The 23,566-nt window shown below is 39.2% G+C and overlaps 1 protein-coding gene and 1 pseudogene across 1 annotated transcript in view; both read left to right on the top strand.

The window, feature by feature from the left end:
• The first annotated feature begins 4,457 nt into the window (after window positions 1–4,457).
• The window catches only part of CLCN5 (chloride voltage-gated channel 5), a 218,137-nt gene continuing 199,028 nt past the window's right edge, over window positions 4,458–23,566 (top strand). Inside the window, exons 1-2 of the mRNA XM_045187525.3 lie at window positions 4,458–4,731; window positions 6,744–6,900. Of these exons, the coding sequence (XP_045043460.1) occupies window positions 6,885–6,900 (16 nt within the window). The 5' untranslated portion in view covers window positions 4,458–4,731; window positions 6,744–6,884. The remainder of the gene's footprint in view (window positions 4,732–6,743; window positions 6,901–23,566) is intronic.
• LOC112322359 (adenosine 5'-monophosphoramidase HINT1 pseudogene) lies at window positions 13,756–17,543 on the top strand (annotated as a pseudogene).

The raw sequence follows: 23,566 nt of genomic DNA, 5'->3' as shown, positions 1-23,566 counted from the left end.
TGCCCAATTAAAGAACTATGAAGACTTGGTTTTAGCATACCATAGAGTTTCTAGTATATGTTCATGGACTAACAGGGTTTTTCTTTAGCTTGCACTAGGCAGTAAATTAAACAACTGGCTCTTCAATCTGAACACTATCTTTGACAGGCTATTCAAAAATTTTTCCATATTACTTTTTAAGATACATAATTGAATAGGTAATATACTTCAATAGCACAAAGTTAAGAAAGTATACAACTGTGCATCTTGCTTTTTTCACATACGGTACCATGGATAATTTCACATATAAGTACATAAAGAGCTTTCTCATTCAATAAATGTACAATTATTTATTTGATCAGTTCTTTATTAATGGACATCTAGTTGTTTCTCATTTTTTGTTATTACAAACAATGTACACACAGCAGTTTACACCTGTGTACACATACTGGGGGATAAATTCCTAGAAGTGGAATGTTGGGATCAAAGTCTTGTATTTGCAATTTTTATAGTTCTTGCAAAATTGCCCTTAATCGACTAATTGTACTCCCACCAGCAATTCATGAGAGGACTCTTCTCCACCTTTGTCAACACAGTGTATTACCAATATTTTTATACTTTATCAATGTTATCTCATTATAGTTTTTATTAGTATTCTCCAATCATGAGGTTAGCTACCATTATTGGCATAGAAGCCAATTATTCATTTTGATACTCATGGTATAGGTACAGGGCAATTACAAATGCTCCTAGATCACTGTATTTTCAGAGTTTCCTGAACTGTCTCGATAGATGCTCAACGAACTTTGTTCATTTACTTTTATTCTGCCCCATTTTTTTCTAGAACTATCCCAGGTATTTCTCCAGCACCCATTTTATTTTAAAACTAGTATCACTAGGGGCTAATACAGTACCTGGCACAATAGTAAGAGCTTTAAAAATATGGAACAAATCAATAAGAACAATACCAGAAACATTTACTTAACTACTTTACATGGCTATGTACTCCTGTAACTATTTCAGTCTGCATTTGCAATGACAACTTCAAGATTAAAGATAGAACTGATTTAGACATGATGGTTTAGGTGCTACCATAATCTGTTGCTCTGAAAGTTTTTGTACTACCTTTTATTATACAGAGAAATTCACTGCTTTATCCTTCCTTTATAACTAACTTAAAAAAAAAAGATTTTATTTACTTATTTTTAGAGAGAGGGGACCGGAAGGAGAAAGAGAAGGAGAGAAACATCAATGTGTAGTTGCCTCTCATGTGCCCCCTCCTGGGGACCTGTCCCACAACCCAGGCATGTGCCCTGACTGGGAATTGACCCAGCAACCCTTCAGTTTGAAGGCTGGTGCTCAATCCACTGAGCCACACCAGCGAGGACTATAATTAACTTTTAAGATCAAGTTGTGTTTATTTCTTGTTTAGTAAGACCTGACATGGCTTTTGACCAAAAGTCTGTTGACCACCGTGGGGGGGTGGGGGGTGGGAACATTTTTCCAAGGAAGGGGAAGGTGAACAGAGGACTCATTTAATGTGATTTATCTACACTCTCTTGGCCAGATCCATTTGTGACCATGTGCACACATTTGTGAGACACCTGACTAAGGTTCTCATGGGGAAGAGAACAGAGTTAACAGAATCTATAACACTTGATTAAATTATTAACTTTGTCTCATTAGCAGCACCACACTCTAACCACTTCACATGGGAGAGTATTGTATAGGCATTTGTCATTCACCATATAAATATTTCCTGAAAAACTTGGGGATCCAAAGACTTCATCATTATCATCACCACCAATAGTAATACTAGCTAACACTTACGGAGTGTTTACTCTTGTCTAATTGTTTTACATCTATTAATACATTTTATGCTATCATTCCATTTTACAAATAAGAAACCTAAAGGAGAGTGAAATTAGGTAACTGGAATGAGGTGAAGTAGCTATTAAATGTCTTACTCTGGTTGGTGCTGAGCCCAAGCAGTCAGGCTCCAGAACCCACTCTCAAATCTGTTTTGTTTTTCAGTTTGCAAAAGAGAAAGTGTTCTTTTTAGAAACGCACTCCTTGAAACCCCAACAGGAGCCCTCCAAACTGTTAGCGGTCAGCGACGACACCAAGTGGTAATCAGGGTGGACTGCAGGCATCTCTTGCCGTAAATCACTCCTGCCCAAGCTCTCTCAAATAACTACTATATTCCAAGAGCCAATATGCTTGCACTACAGAGAGCTTCATGACAAACCTGTTCATAAACAAATTGTCATCCTTCAACCCAACTTTTTCTTGTGTCAAAGAAAGAGGCATCTTTCCTAAGATTAGGATGTATTTTGCATGTCATTTCTATCTCCCTACATATTTCACTCCATTATTTATCTCCCCCTTTTCTTGCCTCTTCAATTTCTGTTTCATTAGTGGCTCTTCCTGTGAAATCTACAAATAAGTGCCAGTTTCTCCTATCCTGCAATGACAAGACAAACAAACAAAACAAACCTCTCCTTCAAACAATCACCCAGATTCACTTTCTTAAAAAAAGAGTTCTAATAAAGAGATTCCCTTGTTTAAAAGCATTAATTCTTTTTCAATCACTTTCTGAATTAAGTACAAATCTCAGTCCAACATTCAGGACCCTCCAAAACTGGGTTTCAATTTACCTCATGGTTATTTCTTCCACAAGTGCCTTACATTTCCTTACCCTAAGCTTCAACCTCACAGTTCCTCAAATGTGACTTTTTTCACAAGGTGTTTCCTCCACATGGATTTTCCTTTATCAGAAGACTCAGCATAACCTGACTCAATCAATCACATTTTAATTATTTTAATTAAATTGTAATACTTTCTAGTTACTTGGGCTATTCACCAGCCACTCACCCATACACTATGAGTGCCTGAAGGTAGGGACCAAATATTAACAGGTGAGCAAGTAAAAATTAGCTTGGACTGAGAAAGCAGACATCCAGCCAGTCATCAGGCTGCAATAGCAGACACCAATAAAGTCAGCTGAAAATTTAACAGAGAACAGTATTGCTCCCAAAGACACACAGCTGTAAAATGATAACAACCCCCTTTGAGTGAACACCACTTTTTTCATTCACTGAGAAACTTTGTTCTCTACAATTAGAGACTAAAAGAAACTTGCTGCTTGAAATCACAGTAGTGAGAATAACACAACCCACATTTGTCTGGAGGGCATGTTTCTTAGATACAGAGAAGCAGCTTTGATTTCCAATCCAGGTGCAGAGCTTCAGAGATAAGAGGTGTTGTGTGGATACAACATTCCACATCTATCTTTACTTTGTGGTTCCCAAGGAAACAGGACTCTGGGCTCACTTCACAGGCCAGACCTGATGTTGACCCCTTCACACAGCCCTGCTTTGAGCTTACCAAAACATTTCTTCATTTAAAATTTGCCTAAACTTCACTCTTCCCTGTAATTCCTATTATGACTCTTTTTCTTTGGTGAGATATCCCAGGGTTTGTCTGGTGTGGGGGTCTGCCTCATTGCAATGGATTTTTGGATTACAGATTTATCCTTGGTAGCTTCACGCTGACTGGGTGTTTTGTATCCTTGGCCCCTTAGCTTGCCCAATGTAGGCATTCAAAATTGCTCCCTCTAGTAGACTCTGAATTAGAGTACTTGGGTTCTAATTAATTACCCAGACTGATTATATGAATTCCAGTCTCAGTCCTACCAATAACTAATTAGCAGGATCATCTTACATAAGTTAAGGCATCCCATTGGCCTGTTTTTTTCTTTTTTTCTTCTGTAAAATGAGGGGCTGTTTCTTCCAATACTAGGCAAGGGCTTTGGCGGCAGGTGGACCCAGGTTGGAATCCCAGTTCTGCCACTTATTAAGACCTGTGATTGTTGCTTTTCTGAGCCTCCGTTTCTATTTTAATAATTAAAATGGATATAATACTAAAAACTGCCTTGTAGATTTTCCAGTGCAATGAGGATCAAGTTGGTCGTTACAAGCATAACTGTATTTGATTTCTATTTCTACTCCTATTATGTGAACTAGGACAAGCTAACCTTTCTGTCTTTGTTTTTTTGTAAATAAAAGTGGACAAATGATAGCACGTAACCCAATGAGGTTATTGTGGACATTAAATGAGATGAAAAAAGTAAAGGGCTTGAACAGCGTCTCACATATTATTAAGAGGCTCAAAATACATGAGCTAATATAATTAGTATTCTATTTCTACTACTATTCTGTGGCCAGAACCTCGGGACAAACAATTTCACTCTACGAACAAAACCAAAACCCGTAACGCAGGCTCAGAATATTGAGACGTAGTGCAGTATCTCTCTTTCAAAAGCAATTGACACGCCCAGCACTGGGTTAGGATCCGCCTAGTCCTCATTAAATATGGCAGCTAGCGGGGTCGGCTTATTGCGGCTGCGCACGCGGAAACACCTCCCAGCGTCTAGATCTCAGCTGCAGTCTCGGCCCCCGCCACCTCCCAGGCTGGCATCGCCCCCGCCCGGCTGGGCTGAAGTGCGGTGAGAGGGCTGACCAGGGCGCGCACGCGCAGAAGTCAGCTGTGCTTGGCGGATACTTGGCTAGGCGCCTGTCACAGGAACCGCGCTCCCGCTCAGCTCCCTCTCCTCCCCACCGGGCTGTGAATGAAGCTCTGCCGGCTACGTGGGGCGCTAGCTCAACTTCGTGTTCCGAACGCCAGCGCCGAGTGAGCGCTTGGCCTGCCAGCGGCAGACTCGAGCTCCACCGCTGCTGACATCGGCCACAGGTAAAGACAGATGAGCTGTCCCTTCTCCAGCAGGTCCTTCGCGGCCCGCTGGCCCCGACCCATCCCCAGAGTACCCCCTGGGCGCAGCGACGCTGGGAAGCGCTTCGTGGCTGGTTCGGCCCCCAGGAGATGGGGGGGTCCCCATGCCCGGCCGCCGCCGCCTGGCACTCGAAGGAGTTAGATCGGCTAGTTCTAGCTAGTGCAGGGCGGCATCTTCTTGGGAGCACAGCCCTAGTCTCCGAGCCAAGGGTCCCTGCGCCGTCCCAGCAAAGTTTTCTTGCGGAGCGGCGCCAAGCCCTACCCGCTTTTGAATGGGGGAGGTTAGCTGTGGGCGTCCCCTTTCCAGGACTGGAGTAGAGTGGCTTTAGCTGGTAAAGCTCTGTCAAGGCCCCGTTCTTTCTTCTGCTGTAGATTCTCAGGTTGGCGTGGGTCTTAGAAAAGGAGTCCAAACTCTTGGAAAACTAGTTACTGCGAGTTTTCCTTTTCCAACTTAAGGAGGGGAGCCGGTTCTCTCCAGACTTTCCAGGCTTGTGCCTGAGCGCCTTCAGCACGAAGGGCTTTCTCGTCACATTGATGCGCCTTTACCTTTATACATTTCAGAGCAAATCAGTTTCCTGGACTGCCAAGTGAAGCTGTACGTGTGCCTGTGTGATAAAGTCAGTGTAAGCTACCTCGAATACATGAGGGAAATCCAGAAGTGTGGAGCATAAAAAGCCAGTAAGACTGTGCTTTATGTAAGCTCCATACATTTTTAGCAATTATCTGGGCTAGGCTTCAGAGATGTTAAATTTCGCCTGGTCCTACCAGGCGCGGATTACTACTATTTAACTGCAAAAGAAGGCAAACCCAAAACTGTCCCAGGTTCCAGATAAGTCATCAGGGCGCTTTTTTTTCCCCTCTGGCGAATCCATCTTAGGAGTTTGTGAACTTTTTCTTACTCAAAGCAACATCTTTTTTCCGATGGTGTTTTTGGGACTAGTGTACACATTCACACTTTGCCCTTAAAAAAATTCATTAAAGAAGGCCAAAATGATGACTGTCAAGTTTGTATTAGTCTTCAGTACTGCGCTAGTGCTTTCATTTCAGGGTGGAGGTGTTGCTTGTATAAAAGGTATGGAAATAGCAATGTACTTTGATGTTCACCAGGTCAAAAAGGTGAGGACTTCTCCAAAAATGCAGGTTGGCTCATATGCTAAGTAAGGAAGACCTATTTATTAATTAAGAACTTGTTCAAATAAACAAGCAAAGTGTTTAATATATTAAATCTTGAAATCAAAGTAGCCAGACCTTTCATTTTTTTCTCCCATTCCTAGCACCTTTTATATCCTTGCTAATAGTATTGTCCTAAGACTGAATTTGACGTTTCAAAAATAGGAATGAGCTGAATTAATTTGGCTTTACTTAAATTAGTACTTTACTTTTTCTTTTTCTTTGGATCTTCTCCTCCCCCGCCCCATTATGAAAGCAACAACTGCTCCCCATAGGACATTGGCAAAGTGTGGGAAAGTATAATGAAGTGGAGAGGAAGAGCCGCCCAGAGGACATCACTCTTTTTATTATGCTTCCTTTCTTTTCCTACACAAGATCTATTTTAAACTTCAAGTAGTCACAAAATTTGCTGTCCCTTCTACATTTTTTAAAATGTAAACTTGGGAGTTTGGAGAGGGCATTGGATATTATGTTGCTCTTCATTTCCCAAAGCATGGAACGTAAAGATAGGAAAGATGCTTAACGATTATCTTATCTAACCAACCATCCTTTGAGATTCCAAAACCCATTTGTTGAAGATCCAGTGATTTATGCAGAATTGGGCAGCACTCGGTGACAATATGGACTGACTCTAGATCTCCCCATTTTATCCTTCAGTGACCCCTTGCTGCTTAGGGGAGATCTTGACACTACCTGTGTCAGTATATCTGTGAAAGAGAGGTTCAGGGAGGAATAGGAGATAATTTTCAAGGATTTGAATTTTTTTTTCATTTAAATACCCATTTTTCTTTTTACATTTTTAGGTTTGGGGCGTGAGCATCTGGAAGAGAGTAAGACCACACTGCTGCTGTTCCACTTACATCCCATTCAAGCTTCTCAACAAAACTGGGGGCTCTGGGAAACTCTGAGCCTGTGACCCCAACGTGGGAGTGGATAGGATCAACATGGCCATGTGGCAGGGTAAGAAATTAGCACTCATTCCTCTAACTGGTTTTTCTTCCTTCTCCATCCTCCATCCCTGCCCCCTCCCTGCTAGTGGCAGGCAGCCAGCTGTTTCTTTAATTTAACCCTTCATCTTCACAAGGACAAAGCATATTAGTTTAAAAGAAGTTGCTGCTTGCTAGAAGTGAAAATTGTTTTAAAGTGGGCATGGAGGGGTGGTGGGGGAAGTAGAAGGAAAATATCTTGCCAGAAGCATTTTCAAAGAACTCCCTTTGTTTGAACATGTGCTTATGGGGAGATATATGTTAGGAAATGGGATATTTTTTCATATTTGTGTCTTTCATTTGTTTGTGGCAATTTTCTATCATAAGGTTCTCAAAGGTGGGGGAGACAGATGTCAACACCTCTCTGGCTTCCTCTTCCTAGTAAAGACTTTAAAGCATATTTAAAGTTATAATGTTTATGGTTGGTGACAGAAAGAAATTGCCTATTTTAATGTTATAAACTATCCGAGAGCAAAGCTCAATCATATCTTGCCTGGATTACATCTCTTGTGAACCTGTGAATTGCTACCAGTCAGAGTTATGTTTTATTTTTGGTGGGGTTGAGGATTGTACCCTTTGGGAGAGTATCAGAATCTCCAGGGGTGTGTGGGATTTTTATGCTTCTCAAAAAGGAGTATAGGTTTAAGAAATGATAGATAAACCCTACCCAAATTCTCTATGACCCCCAAAAGATTAAAGATGGGGTAGAATGAAGAACTCAGATATCTATAAATATACAGCATGTAGGTTTGTTGGTAGTCTAATGTAGCTTTTAAAACTGTCTCCTTTTGGTTAAGGCTGCAAGTATGTAGTTACACAAATGTAACAACTATTTTTGATGTAAGAGGATTGTCAAGTTAGACATTTGTTGAAATGGAATTTGGCCTGTACGCCTGCTTTGACTCATACAATGGGCAATTATCAGGAGCAGTTTGAATATTCTTGTTTAAATCCTGAGATATTCTTTCATCCAACAAACAAAATACAGAAATGAGTAAGTCAGGGAACCCTAGACAGTTCCTTGTTCTATGGGAAAGAGACAAACAAAAACTGTGTCAGGCTGAATGAGTGTTACAATAGGGAGAGGTACAAAATGTGATAGATGCCCAGAAGAAAGCATAATGAACTCTTGAGTTTTGAGCTGGTCTAAAAAAAAACAAGTGGGAGTTTGCCAGATGGGCAAATGAGAGAATTAAATTCTGGGCAGACAGAGAAGCACTGTTCAGGAACTTCCAAGTTGCTCCGTTTGCCTCGTGTGAGATATGTGGGGCTTGACCTCAGATGGAGCCGGGAAGGTAGTCAGGGGCCAGATAAAAGAAGAGCCTTGTGTGTTCTACGAAGGATTTTACACTTTATCCTGAAGACAAAGATTCTAAACAGGGAAGTAATATAATCAGATTTTGTTTTAGAAAGATGACTTTGGCAGCAGGGTTGAAGTGGGGTTGGAGCTAGAAAGAATGAAAGCCAAGCGCCATTTGGGAAGTTTCTGGTATAGTGGTTTAGGTTAGAGATGGTGAAGGTCTGAGCAGAAGCAGGGGCAACAAAGATAGAGAGAATGGAATGAATTCTAGAAATGTTCTGTGACTGGATGTGGGAGGAAGTGAGCCTCGACTGACACCCAGTTTGGGTGCCTGAGGCAATTGGTGCTATTCACTCAGATAGGGAATGTGGGAGGTGATGAGAAGGCCAAAGGGATGGTGGGAAGTTACTGTACCTTGTTTCTTTGGCCTGTTTTGTTTGAGACACTGTGGGCTGTCAAGTCACTGTTTAAAAGCCAGTTCTGAAAGTATGGAACTGGAGTTTGTACAGGTGGGGATCTGAAATTTTGTTCCAAATGGTGCATGAAGAGCTTGTGTGTTTTCTTTGTGTTTAATGCAGATGTCATTAGTAGTGAATTATTTATTTATTTTATAACACAGACATTTTAATGGATAACAATTTTCAATAAAAGGTAATTCATTATTTTATTAATAAATAATATATTTTGCTATCCCAGGCCCTGAAATAACTGTTTTTTTAAATTTAATTTTTTTTAAATTAAAAAAAAAATTTATTGTTATTGAATTACAGTTGTATGCCTTTTCTCCCCTTCCCTCCACCCCACCCCATCGGAACCCACCTCCTTCCCCGGCCTCCACCCTCCCCCTTGATTTTGTCCATGTGTCCTTTAGTAGTTCCTGTAAACCCCTCTCCCCACTGTTCCCTCCCCACTCCCCTCTGGCTATTGTTAGATTGTTCTTAACTTCAATGTCTCTGGTTATATTTTGTTTGCTTTTTTTTGTTGTTGATTATGTTCCAGTTAAAGGTGAGATCATAACTGTTTTAAAATTACATTGGAGTCAAACCTAATTTTTCTTGCATTAGTGAAGAGGGGAGTATTACACATAAGTAACTGTACCTCATTTCTTGTTTTCTGTAGCCTCTGAGGTGGCAAGCATAGTACAGTGATTGTTTGGATGGCAGTATGGTATAAGAGTTAAAAGTATGGGTCTGGACTCAACTCAGTTGGTTCCATCATTTGGTAGTTGTGAGACCTTGGGCAAGACCATTAACCTCTCTGTGTCTCAGTTTTCTACTGTGTAAAATGGGGATAATAATAGAACTTACTTTATAGGGTTTTTGTGAAGATTAAGTTAATATATGCAAAGCATTTGGAAATTAGTAAGCGCCCTATATATGTGTGTGCTGTTATTATTAGGGGTGAGGTGATGTCTACAATATTGTGTATCATATAATAAGTGCTTAGTAAAATTTGACAATAGCTGTTCGTGTTCCTACTGCTACACTTCTATGACTACTATTATTATCACTATTATTTTGTTATAGCCAGGGATAGGATTGGGACCCTGGTCTGTGCAAGGGTTTTCATATTGTCCTTGGAAGCTCTGCCTTGTGGTAGTCTGTTTAGATCTTTAGGAAGAGGTTTAGAGCTGAGGAGATCCTTAGAAAACATCTACCCCAAGTCCTAGAGGTTAAGTGACATGCCTATGGTCAAATAGGTTAGTAGTAGTGACAGGACTTAAACTTGGGTCTCCTGATTCCCTACTCCAATTTTCTTTCTATGGGCCCATAGAAGAGGTTTTGTGTGGGCCTTCCAGCTCAAGGAAGCTCTGAGTCAGTCTCTGGAGCTAGTTGAGGAACTCTAAGTGCTAGAGGAAGCCAAGTTTCCTTAGTTTCTCAGGTCATTGCTGTCCAGTTCCTTCATGGAGAACTGGATTAGAATTCCCATACCCCTTAAACATGACCATTATTATTTTGACTTCATTTGATGGAGCCCTCTAATACATTTCCTGGCCACATTAAACAGAGTGTATTGGGCACAATTTAATATTTTTGATAACTCAAGGTCATTATTAATAACATCAGTTTTATTGTCCTGATAGTCAAGAAAATGTTGAAGAAAAGAATACTTTGTGATGGTATGAAGTTGGGGACTTGTGTTGTCACTGTTATTTATTTATTCAGTTAATATTTATGAAGTATCAGTTGTGCACTAGGCACTATGCTGGGCCTTAGAGACAAAATGGTCTGTAAAACCAGGTATGGTCTCTGCTTTCATGGAGCTTACCAAATAAGATAAAGGTAGCATTTCAAATTCATGAAATGATTTAATACTTAACAAATATGCTGAAGTAATTTGGAAAAATGATACCAATGTAAATTTAGATGGATTAAAATAGTTTCTTAATAAAGGAGGGGATGTCTCAGAATTGCCTGTGGTGCTTTTAACAATATTTCTGCTCAAGGCTGATCTCCCAAATTGTGACTCAGTCTTAAGACCTGAGCATTTAAAGAAGCTCTGTAAGTAATTCTGATGTATCATGCTGTTTTGGAACTGCTGCATTAAAGAAGGGGCTGGAAAGAAGTATTTGAAGTCATGAAAGGCAAGGACCTACATCCAAGATTATCTATCCAGTAAAGCTATCATTTAGAATGGAAGGGCAGATAAAGTGCTTCCCAGATAAGGTCAAGTTAAAGGAGTTCATCATCACCGAGCCCTTATTATATGAAATGTTAGAGGGACTTATCTAAGAAGAAGATGATCAAAAATATGAACAATAAAATGACAACAAACTCACAACTATCAACAACTGAACCTAAAAAACCCAACAAAAACAAAAAGTAAGCAAACAACTAGAACAGGAACAGAATCACAGAAATGGAGATCACATGGAGGGTTATCACTGGTGAGGGGGAGAATGGGGGAAAAGATACACAGAATAAGAAGCATAAATGGTAGGTACAAAATAGACAGGGGGAAGGTTAAGAATAGTATAGGAAACAGAGAAGCCAGAGAACTTATATGTGTGACCCATGGACATGAACTAAGTGGTGGGGAATGCTGGAGGTTTGGGGGGGTGCAGAGTGGAGGGGGGATGGGGGAAACTAGGAAAACTGTGGTGGCATAATCAATGAAATGTACCTTAAAAATAAAAAATAAATGATTAAAAAATAATCTAAAGTTTTTTGAAAAGAGAAATGATAAAAGAACTAAAAAATATAGGAGGATATATAATCTTGGAGTAGGGAAGATATTTACATGCACAATATCAAAGGTATAAAGAAAATATGACTATAATCAGCTACATGAAAAATTTAAATTTCTGCACAAAACCATAAAGTTAATGAGAAAACTAGAAACAAGAGTCATTATCTTTAATACATAAAGACTTACAGAGCAGTGAGAAAAATACAAGTATTTTATTAGAAAAGTGTGCAAAAAATGGGAATTAAAAAATACATAAAAGAAGAAATTTAAGTTACCAGAAAAAGTGAAAAAATGTTGTTAGTAGTAAAGAAAGGAGAATTAAAATGACATACCATCTTCTCAAGTAAAATATGCAAAGATTAAAAAGGAATGAATGGTGGCTGGCTGCCAGAGATCCAAGATGGTGGAGGAGTAAGTGGAAGCTACACTAACCTCCTCCTGGGACCAATCTGGAATTACAACTAAATTGTAGAGAAATCATCCTGAATAACCAACTGAACACTAGCTTGAGAGAAGCCTTATAACCACTGACAAAGAGAAGAAACCACTTCACCACAATGCTATTGGTAGAGAGTGAGGAAGAGGTGTGAGAGGGCTGACTGGGCTCCCATGGGGGACAGCTAAAGACCTGGAGCAATATTTCAGCAGTCAGAGGTCTGCCCTAAGAAGTGTGGTGTCTAAACCCTAGCTAGGCTCTCCAGCCTACAGCACCAGAGCTGGAAAGGAACCCAGATAACATCCAGCTGTGAAAAACAGCAGCTGTATCTGTCTTCCAGGGAGAGACAGCTGGATACATAGAAAGCCTCTTACAGGGCCAACACATGACATTCTGTTTGCAGCTATTTACCCTGGGCTCTGGCAGAGGGAGGGCAGAATGGACTAGAGACACTGGAAGAGAGTCTGGGATTGGTGGCTCTGTGGGGAGAACTGAAGGAACAGCTGCCAGGATCCCTGTGCTGAGTCATTCCCCATAATGCAGGAGCCATCTTTCTCAGGCAGAGCACTCCTTTCTGAATGGCATTAGCCTGAGGGGAAGCAATAGCCCTGCCCCCAGGAATTACTCTGCCCCACCCTGTGGAGCTTAAGTCTGGCTCCTGAGTACAGATGAAGCTATATCATTGATTAGTTTAACAACTAAGGTGCATCTGTGGGAGCTCTATGAGGCTTCAGCCTACCCTCTCCTGGGCCTCATGGTGATAAAAGCTGGCCTTGTGGCCTTGATACACAGCCCTGTTTTTTATGCACACAAACAGACCCAGCAGAGGGAGCCACATGCTGTGGATTGCTGATAACCCCAAACAGGTTGACCAGGGCCAGTCATAAGCAGCTTGTGACCAAGGCCCACACCAGATTGTTTGTAGATCTACCTAATACATAGAAACAAATACAAAGAAGCAGGCAAAACGGGAAGACAAAGAAACAGACCCCAAATGAAAGAACAAGAGAATTCTCCAGAAGAGCTAGATGATATGGAGGCAAGTAATTTATCAGATAGTTTAGAGTACTGGTTATAAGGATACTGAACAGCATGAACAAAGACATAGAAAACCATAAAAAAGGACCAGTCCAAAATAAAGAATGCAATATCTGAAATAAATAATACACTGGGAGGAATAAACAGTAGGTCAGATGAAGCAGAGGATCGCATCAGTGATTTGGAAGACAAGGTAGGAAAAAAAAAACACCCAGGCAGAACAGAAAAAGAAAAAAAGAATTTAAAAAAATGAGGAGAGCTTAAGAAACATTTTGGACAACATGAAGTATAACAACATCTGCATCGTGGGAATACCAGAAGGAGAAGAGAGTGAGCAAGGGATTGAGAACCTAATAGAAGAAATAATGACCAAAAACTTCCCTAATCTGGTGAAGGAAGAAGACACACAAATCACATTGTGACTGGCTCAGAGTCACAAACACGGTGAACTAAAATAGGTCTACATCGAGACACATCATAATTAAAATGACAAGGCTTAAAGACAAGTAGAGAATCCTAAAAGCCACAAGACAAAAGCAAGTAGTTACTTACAATGGAGCAACCAATTAGACTGTCATCTGATTACTCATCAGAATCATTTCAGGCCAGAAGGGAGTAGGGTGAAATATTCAAGGTGATGAAAAGCAAGGACCTACAACCAAGGCTACATTACCCAGCAAGGCTATCAATTAAAATCAAAGGAGAAATAAGGAGCTTCCCAGACAAGAAAAGTAAAGGGGTTTCTCAACACCAAAACAATACTGCAACAAATGTTAAAGGGCTTGCTTTAAGAATAAGAAAAGAAGAAAAAGAGTCCCCCCACCCCTGAGCTTCTCCCCCGGCAGCCTTGCGGAAGGGAGGCTGCGATGGCAGATGAGATCGCAAAGCTCAGGCCGCTTGGCCTGGTGGCGGCACGATCTTCGGGAAGATCATTCGCAAGGAAATCCCAGCCAAAATCATTTTTGAGGATGACCAGTGTCTTGCTTTTCATGACATTTCCCCTCAAGCACCAACACATTTTCTGGGGATACCCAAGAAGCATATATCCCAGATTTCTGTAGCAGAAGATGCTGATGAAAGTCTTCTTGGACATTTAATGATTGTTGGCAAGAAATGTGCTGTTGATCTGGGCCTGAAGAAGAGTTATCGAATGGTAGTGAACGAAGGCTCCGATGGGGGCAGTCTGTCTATCACGTTCACCTTCATATTCTTGGAGGTCGGCAGATGAATTGGCCCCTGGTTAAGCATGTTTTAGGGATAATTTTCCCTACTGTAGGCAACAATCTGTTTAGCAAGTTAAACAGTATACTTTTGCCTGTGTATGGAGAGATTGAGGAAATAATTTCTAAAACCCGTACATAATAAAAGACATTGTTGCAAAAAAGAAAGAAAGAAAGAAAGAAAGAAAGAAAGAAAAGAAGAAAAAGAAACAGAGGAAAACAGTCCAACAGTCTAAATTGCACTACATATGTATCTGTCAATAATGACCTTATATGTAAGTGGCCTAAATGCTCCAACCAAAAGACAGGGTAGCTGAATGAATATGAAAACAAGGCCCATATATATGCTGCCTCCAAGAGATCCATCTCAGATCGAAGGATACACACAGGCTAAAAGTAAAGGAATGGAAAAAAGATATTTCATGCAAATGTAAAGGAAAAAAGAAAAGGTGTGTACCTGTACTTATTTCTTACAATATATACTTTAAATCAAGGCTATATTAACAGACAAATAAGGACAGTATATAACGATAAAGAGAACAATCCAACAAGAGACTATAACCCTAGTTAACATTTATGCACCCAACGTAAGACCACCTAAAATGTGAAGGAAATCTTGATGGACATAAAGGGAGAGATCAAGAGAAATACAGTCATAGTCGGGATCTTAACACCCCATTGACTTCAAAGGGTAGATCTTCCAGAGAGAAGATCAACAAGGAGACAGCGCCTTTAAACAACACACTAGATGAAATGGATTTCATTCGTATCTTCAGAGCATTTCACCCAAAAGCAGCAAAGTATACATACTTTTCAAGTGTACATGGAATATTTTCTAGAGTAGACCACATGTTAGGACACAAAACAAGTCTCAATAAATTTAAGAAGATTGAAATCATATCAAGCTTTTCCTCTGACCACAATGCCATGAAACTAGAAATCAATCACAAGGGGAACACTGAAAAATTCAAAAAGAATGGAGGCTAAATAAAATGTTACTAAACAGTGAGTGGGTCAACAATGTGATCAATGAAGAAATCAAAACATGCCTTGAAAATGAAGACACAACAATCCAAAATCTGTGGGACACTGCGAAAGCAATCTTAAGAGGGAGATTCAAAGCGTCACATACCTATCTCAAAAATCTAGAAAAAAGTCAAATAAACAATCTAACTTTAAATTTAAGGAACTGGAAAAAACAAAGCCCAATGTGAGTAGAAGGAAGGAAATAATAAAGATCAGACCAGAAATAAATGAAATGGAGTCTAAAAAATCAATACAAAAGATCAATGAATCCAAGAGCTGGTTCTTTGAAAAGATAAACAAGATTGATAAACCTTTAACCAGACCCATCTAGAAAAAAAGGGAAGGACCCAAATAAATAAAATCAGAAATTAAAGAGGAGAAATAACAACTGACAAAAAAGAAATAACAAAGGAGTGTAAGAAAATATCATGAACAATTACATGCCAGCAAACTGGACAACCTGCATGAAGTGGACAAATTCCTAGAAACATACAATAGATTCCAAAACTAAATCAGGAAGAATCAGAGAATTTGAATAGACAGATTACACCTAATGAAATTGAAGCAGTAATAAAAATCCTCCCAACAAACTAAAGTACCGGGCCAGAGAGCTTCATAGGGGAATTTTACCAAACATTCCAAGAAGAACTAATACCTCTCCTTCTCAAACTATTTCACAAAATTCCAGAGGAGGGAAGGCTCCCAAACTCATTTTATGAGGCCAGCATGATCTTAATTCCAAAACCAGATAAAGATACCACAAAGAAAGAAAATTATAGGCCAATATCACTGATGAACATAGACACTAAAATCCTCAACAAAATATTAGCAAACAGAATATAGCAATGCCTCAAAAAGATCATACATTATGATCAAGTGTGATTTATTCCAGGAATGCAAGGTTGGTACAACATTTGCAGTCAATAAGTGCAGTTCACCACATAAACAAGATGAAGGATAAAAACCACATGATCATATTAATAGATGCAGAAAAAGCATTTGATAAAATCCAGCACACACTTATGATCAAAACTCTCAGGAGAGAGGGATTAGAGAGAACATACCTAAACATGAGAAAGGCCACATATGACAAACCCACTGCCAGCATCATACTCAATGTGTAAAAACTGAAAACATTCCCCTTAAGATCAGGAACAAGACAGGGATGTCCCTTTCACCTCTCCTATACGATATAGTGCTGGAAGTCCTAGCCACAGCAATCAGACAAGAAGCAGAAGTAAAATGCATGAAAATTGGAAAGGAAGAGTAAAACTCTTTGTTATTTGCAGATGACGTGATACTGTACGTAGATAATTCCAAAAATTCCACCAAGAATCTACTAGAACTGATAAATGAATTCAGCAAAATAGCAGGACCCAAAATTAATATCCAGAAATCAGTTGCATCTTTATATGCCAGTAACAAACTAACAGAAACAAAAATTAAGAACACAATCCCATTCAAAATTGCCACAAAAAAATTACCTAGGGATAAACCTAACAAAGGATGTAAAAGACCTGTACTCAGAAAATTATAAGACATTGAAGAAAGAAATTGAAAAACATACATGTAAGTGGAAGCACATACTGTGCTCATGGATAGGAAAAATTAACATCATTAAAATGTCAAAACTACCCAAAGCAATCTATAGATTCAATGCAATTCCTATGAAGATTCCAATGATGTATTTTACAGAACTAAAATAAATATCTCAAATATTTATGTGGAACCACAAAAGGCCCTGAATAGCAGCAACAATCTTGAGAAAGAACAAAGTTGAAGGAATGACACTACTTGATATCAAACTCTACTACAAGGCCATAGTAATCAAAACAGCATGGTACTGGGATAAAAACAGACACAGAGATCAATGGAACAGGATAGAGAGCCCAGAAATAAGCCCACACCCTTATAGTCAATTAACATTTGACAGAGGAAGCAAGCACATACAATGGGCTAGAGATAGTTTATTCAATAAATAGTGTTGGGAAAATTGGACAGATGTGAAGAAAAATGAAAATAGACCACCTTCTTACACCACATACAAGAATAAATTCTAAATGTGTCAAAGACTTAAATGTTAGAGCTGAAACCATAGAAATGGTAGAATAAAACATAGGCAGCAAAATGTCAAACATTGCTCATAACAATATTTTATCCAATATATATCCCCAGGAAAGGGAAATGAAAGAAAAAATAGACAAATGAGACTATGTCAAACTAAAAAGTCTCTCCACAGCAAAGGAAACCATCAACAAAATAAAAAGACAACCCACAAAATGGGAGAACATACTTGCCGATACATCTGATAAAGGGTTAATATCCACAATTTTTGAAGAACTTACAAAACTTAACACCAACCCCCCCCACCAAACAACCCAATTAAAAAATGGTAAAGGACCTGAATGGACACTTCTCCAAAGAGGACATACAGATGGCCAATAGACATATGAAAAGATGCTTAATGTCACTAATAATCAGTGTAATGCAAATTAAAACCACAATGAAATATCATCTCATACCTGTCAGAATGGCTATTATCAATAAATCAACAAACAAGTGCTGATGAGGATATGGAGAAAAGGGAACCCTTTTGCACAGTTGTTGGGAATGCAGACTGGTGCAGCCACTGTGGAAAGTAGTGTGGAGATAGTTCAAAAAATTAAAAATGAATTCAATCTGAAACACCAATTCAAAAGTACCTGTGCACCCCAATGTTCATAGCAGCACAATTTACAATAGCCAAGTGTTGGAAGCAACCTAAGTGCCCATCTGTAAATGAATGGATCCAAAAACTATGGTACACTTACACAATGGAATACTATGCAGCAGAAAGAAAGAAGGAGCTCCTACTCTTTGCAACAGCATGCATGGAAATGGAGAGCATTATGCTAAGTGAAATAAGCCAGGCAGTGAAAGACAGATACCATATGATCTTACCTATAAGTGGAACCTAATTGACAAAACAAACAAGCAAGAAAAATATAACCATAGACATGGAAATTAAGAACAAACTGACAGTAACCAGAGGGGAGGTGGGAGGGCATAATGGGGGAAAAGGGGGAAGGGTCATCAATGAACATGTATTAAGGACACATGGACAAAGCCAAAGTAGGGTAGGATCGAGGGTGGGAGGTGGGGATGGCTGTAGTGGATGGGAATGGTGGGGAGAAAATGGAGACGATTGTATTTGAACAACAATAAAAAAGAGAGACAAAAGAAATTTTAAAAAATGTAAAAAATGGATTCGAAAGAACATAAGCACCCCTGTGATCACAGCAGTATTATTTATAATTGTCAATATATGGAAGCAGCCCAAGTGTCCATCAGTAAAAGAGTGGATAAAACAAGTATGGGACATTTACACAATAGAATACTGCTCGGCTGTAAAAAAGAAGAAAATTTTACCCTTTGTGACAATATGGATGAACCTGGAGAACATTGTGCTAAGTGAAATAAACCAGCCAGAGACAGACAAATACCATATGATTTCACTCATGTGTGAAATCTAATGAACAAACTGAACTAACAAGCAAAATAGAGACAGACTCATAGATGGAGAGCAGGATGACAGCTGGCGAGGTGGAGGTTAGGGGGTGGAGTCATCAAGCAAAAAGGAAAATGACTCATGGACATGGACAACTCTGTGGTGATTGCTGGGGGGAGGGGGGTATAAGGGAACTAAATGGTAATGGAAAAAATACAATAAAGGTTAAATTAAAAAAGGAATGAATGGCAAAACTCAGTGTTGGCAGAGACATTCTCATACACTTCTGATGAGAATATTGATTTGGCAATATTTATCAAAAACTTTTGACCCAGCAATTCCTTTCTTGGATTCATTCTAAGGAAATAATGAAGGATGTGCAGAAAAATGTATCAATAAAGATATTGATTGCAACATTTTCTATAGTGGGAAAATTGATAGCACTTGGATTCTGGTGCATTGATAAATGGAATACTATAGTTACTAAAAATGATAATGTAGAGTTCTACTTATTATCATAGAAATAGGCTCACAAGATGATGTTAAATGGTGGGGCAGGGGAAGCAGATCTCACATTATCAATAGTTAAAAGTCTGGGCTCTGAGCTTAGAGCTGGATTGAAACCCCAGCTTTATCAACTGCATGATACTGGGAATTTACTGATTTTAGTGTTCTTCCACTTCCACATCAGTAAGAAAGGGATCAAGTAGCAGCAAAATAGCAGGGAACCTAATAGTTCGCAACTTGTACATGCCCATTAGTATCCCCTGGGGATCTCTTAAAACCCTGTCAGTCTCAGGCCTCATTTAGCCTGATTAAGTCAAAATCTGTGGGGACAGGATGCAGCACTCAGGATTTTGGAAGCCCCTCAGGTGACTCCAATGTGTAGATAAGTTTTGGAACTGCTGAGCTAAGGCATAGATAGGGTGGCTGGGAGTATTAAATGAGAAAATCACAGTGTCTGGCATGTGTTAAGTGCTAAATGCATGGTAATTGTTATTAGTTAACTAATATTTTTTATAGTATGATACATTTTAATATATGTGCTTGTGTCTCTGTGTGTATAATATAAAGAAAAGTCTGCAGGATATCCACAAAAGTATTAAAATAAAGAAATTACAGCTAACTTTGTTTTTGCTTGTATGTGTCTTCCAATGTTTCTGTAAGTAATGTGGATTCATTGTTAATTTAAAAAAGGATAATTTCTGAAGGAAATATCAGGTATATATGTACAGCTTTATATACTAAGGTATTTATAATGGTGATAAACTGAAGACAGTTTCCATCATAAGGGTACTCTAAGAAAATTATGGTTGGTACACAGAGTAAATTATCTGGCTATTAAAAATCAAAACTAAGGGCCCTGGCCAGGTGGCCCAGTTTGTTGGAGCATCATCCCAACGCCAAAAGGTTGTGAGTTCAATCCCCAGTCGGGGCACGTAGGGGCGGCAATGGATCAATGCCCCCCTCTGTCTCTCAAATCAATAAAAAATATATCCTCTGATAAGGATTTAAAAAATCAAATCTAAGGCTCAGGAAAATGTTCATGATGTAATGGAAAAGTAAGGGATTATCCTGCACATAAGGGAGGCAACCAATGGATATTCCTCTGTCCCCCTTCTTCCCCTCTCCCCTCTTTCCCTTTTTCCTCCCTCTCTCTTCTCTCTCACTATCCCCCCTCCCCTTCTCCCTTCCTCTCTCTCTCAAATCAATAAAAACATATTCTGGGTGAGGATTTAAAAAAAAATTAAAACTAAGGCTGAGGAAAATCTTCATGGTATAATGAAAAAGTGTGAGATTATCCTATTTCTGGCTTTTTAATTTAAATGTGGATTTATGTGTATGTCTGTGTATTTCATGTTACATACACACCTATGAATGTGTTAAAGTGGCTATTTCCAGGTAGTAGGATTAACTTACTATTTTTCTTTTATACTTTTTCAAATTTTTTACTGTAAATATGTATTACTTTTACAATCAGAAAACAAGTATTTGAAAATATAAAATAATAGTGCCTCCCATAAGGAGTGAATTGTGTGGCCTTCTGGACAGATGCTTTAGTCATTCTGTGTCCCCTCTACCTCTAAAATAAAAACACAAGAAACCAAGCCCTTGAGAGTTTAGTTAGAGCAGTTGTTTCTGTTTTTTTTTTTCTATTAATATTTTCTGAAGTACTCTTGTAATTTTTACTGTCTCTCCTATTGAGTCCAAAACCTCTTTGGGGAGGGAGAGTGGGGACAGGGAGATTGTACATAAGGAGGGAAATCATACTTAATCTAGTGTAGGAGTTAAATAATAAGCTGAGGTGGCAAAATATGTCAGGGTAAGTATGACAATAAGGAAGAGAAAAATTTTAATAAAAGATTAATATATAGTTGCAATGAGAAACTGTTCTATTGGCTTCAGATTCAAAGGAAGCATGTTTCCACCTTGCAGGTTTTTTTTTTTTTTTTTTTTTTTAGCACATCACAGTGTATTTGTAAACACTCTAGTGATTTAGCTAACACATGGGGGCCAGGGGAGCATCACAGAGCAGTCAGTGAATTGATGACAGAGCTTCAGTGTGAAATCTGAACAGCTGTGTGGCTTGATGGTTGGACTTCTATCGTTTAGGAAAAGCCATCTGCCCCTGCCTGTTGACCAAAATGTTACTATCTGCGTGACTCTCGAACAAAAGTCCTGCTGTTAGAGCCAGAGTAAAGAAACTGATCCCCTCCGCCTGCTTTTTTTTTTTTGTCTATTTGGCCCAGTGTCTCACCTACAGCAGATACAAAAATGAGTTGTTTCTCTGCACAATTGCCCTCTACAACACCTCAGTGGGGCAGGATAGGTGGGGGATGGATTATGATGAAAAACATTGAGTAAACTTTTTCACACAATTTTTCTCTTAAGAGCCAGCCATTCTTTCCCAAGCATATGATTATGGAAGGAACATGGGCCTTGGAATCCAATACATCTGGATCTGAATCCAGCTGTGCTAGTTGGTAGCCAAAGCAACCTAAACTCCAAATGTCTCAAAGGTCTCATCTGTCAAGTGTAGTCTCTGGAGACACACTCCTTGGGTTTGTATCCTGGCTTGGTCACTGCAGCTGTGAACACATTTTCTCATCTCCTTGTGCCTCACCCTCTTCATGTATAAAATGGGGTTAATAATAATCATACCTACTCACAGGATTATTGGGAGATATAGTGAATTAATATGTACATATATAGCCTTTGGACATTGTGTGGCATTTGTTAAGCACTCACAAATATTGATGTTTACTATTGTAATATGCAAAAGAAATAATATTTACCTCACATGGTTATAGATGAGAATGAGAATCACCAAAATTCTCAGCCTGTCTTAGCTGCACTGATTGTATAATAATTGCAGCAGCACCAACAGGAGCAAAAAAAAAAAAATGATAGGCTCTTAAAGGGTTGTTTTTAAACTGGACAGTCTTTTGAGGTGATCTATTGCAAATGTCTCATCATGCAAAGGAGGAAATCGAGGCCAGTCTCTCTGCCTGTTTCGCCCTACTGCATTACATCACCTCCACTAGGCTTGGCTATTTTATAATTTTCTGCTAAATGTTAGCCCTTCCCTACTCTGCTTTATTGCTACTTTGACAAGTTCAGTTTTTTCCCCTCAAAGAATTGTTTTGTCATTGAGGCTTCCAGGATATGTTTTCTCTTCCTGTAACTCTGTTAGCATTTTTAAAATAAACTATAGGTTCTTATGTTTTAACTAAAATTATGATTCAGGGATTCCTGTTTCATGGAAGGCTGTTCTGTGTGTGGTGGAGCAGGAAGGGAGGATGGACTAGAAGGTTTTACACAGGTGGCAACACATGCCAGATTTTTCTTATTCTTCTTATTTTCTCTTAACACGCAGATATTTATAGACCTGTGGTCAGACCAAAGGTGTTGAGGAGTTAATAGGATGAGGTAACCCTCTTAGTAATGGTATATTTTGATGTTTTTAAACCCAATGCCATTCAGGCATTAGGTAGTATTTTATTGTATTTATTTAGGATTTCTGCCGCAACTACTTCCATGAAGAGCAACACAATAATTGCAACATAGAGCAGTTAGAAATAAATCCAGGACAGGCACCATCCAGTGGAGATAAACGGGATATTACCAGGTGTATGAGATACTCTGGGTACTGAATTTTCCTTTTCTTTTGGCTACTCCACTCCCCCCCAAAATACAAGCACACTGAATTACATCATTAACATCTTCTGCACCCCTCCCCCAAATGTTTGGATGTAGAGAAACCCCACTGGTCCTATCTGTATTGTCTTCTGGTGGCCATCTTTGACTCAGCACTGAATACTCCCAGGTTGAAATCATGATCTTTCCTATTGAGCTTGAGAATGGTGACAGGCAGGTGGGCAGAGGAATTGCTGGCATCGAAATTCCCAACTCTTCCAAGGCCTTCTCTTCTTTGGGTTCTACTGGCAATAAATAATAATAATGATAATGATAATGATAATAATAATAATAATAATAATAATAGAGCCTTTTCCTCTTACATTCTTTATATCGAATAATTGTACCACCGTATAGCCAGATATCAAAGTCAAAAGTTTATGAGGCACCACACAGTCTTTGTTCTTCCACACATGTAGTTCATCTGTGGGGACCTAGATCATTTTCATAGGTTGCATTCCTGGCAAATGCCTACTTCCTTTTCAGCAATCATCTGAAAAGTTTTCCCTTCTCTGTAGTCTTTCCTGAAACCTTTCCCATCTTATGGTAATATTCTCCTTTCCCTTCTTTGTATTTCCCCACTATATTATATACCCCCCCACAGGCATTGGCTGTATTTGTTCAATACTTCTGTTTTTGTGTCTTCTGTGTGCCAGGCACTGCATTGAGTAAGTGCTGGGTTTTTAGCAGTGACCTCAAGAGTCATGATTCTTGTCCCCCTAAGTCTTGGTGTTGTGTGGAAGAGTT

This window comes from Desmodus rotundus, chromosome X (genome assembly GCF_022682495.2).
Source record: "Desmodus rotundus isolate HL8 chromosome X, HLdesRot8A.1, whole genome shotgun sequence".
Classification (NCBI taxonomy): Eukaryota; Metazoa; Chordata; class Mammalia; order Chiroptera; family Phyllostomidae; genus Desmodus; species Desmodus rotundus.
This window is presented reverse-complemented; position numbering and strand designations above follow the sequence as displayed.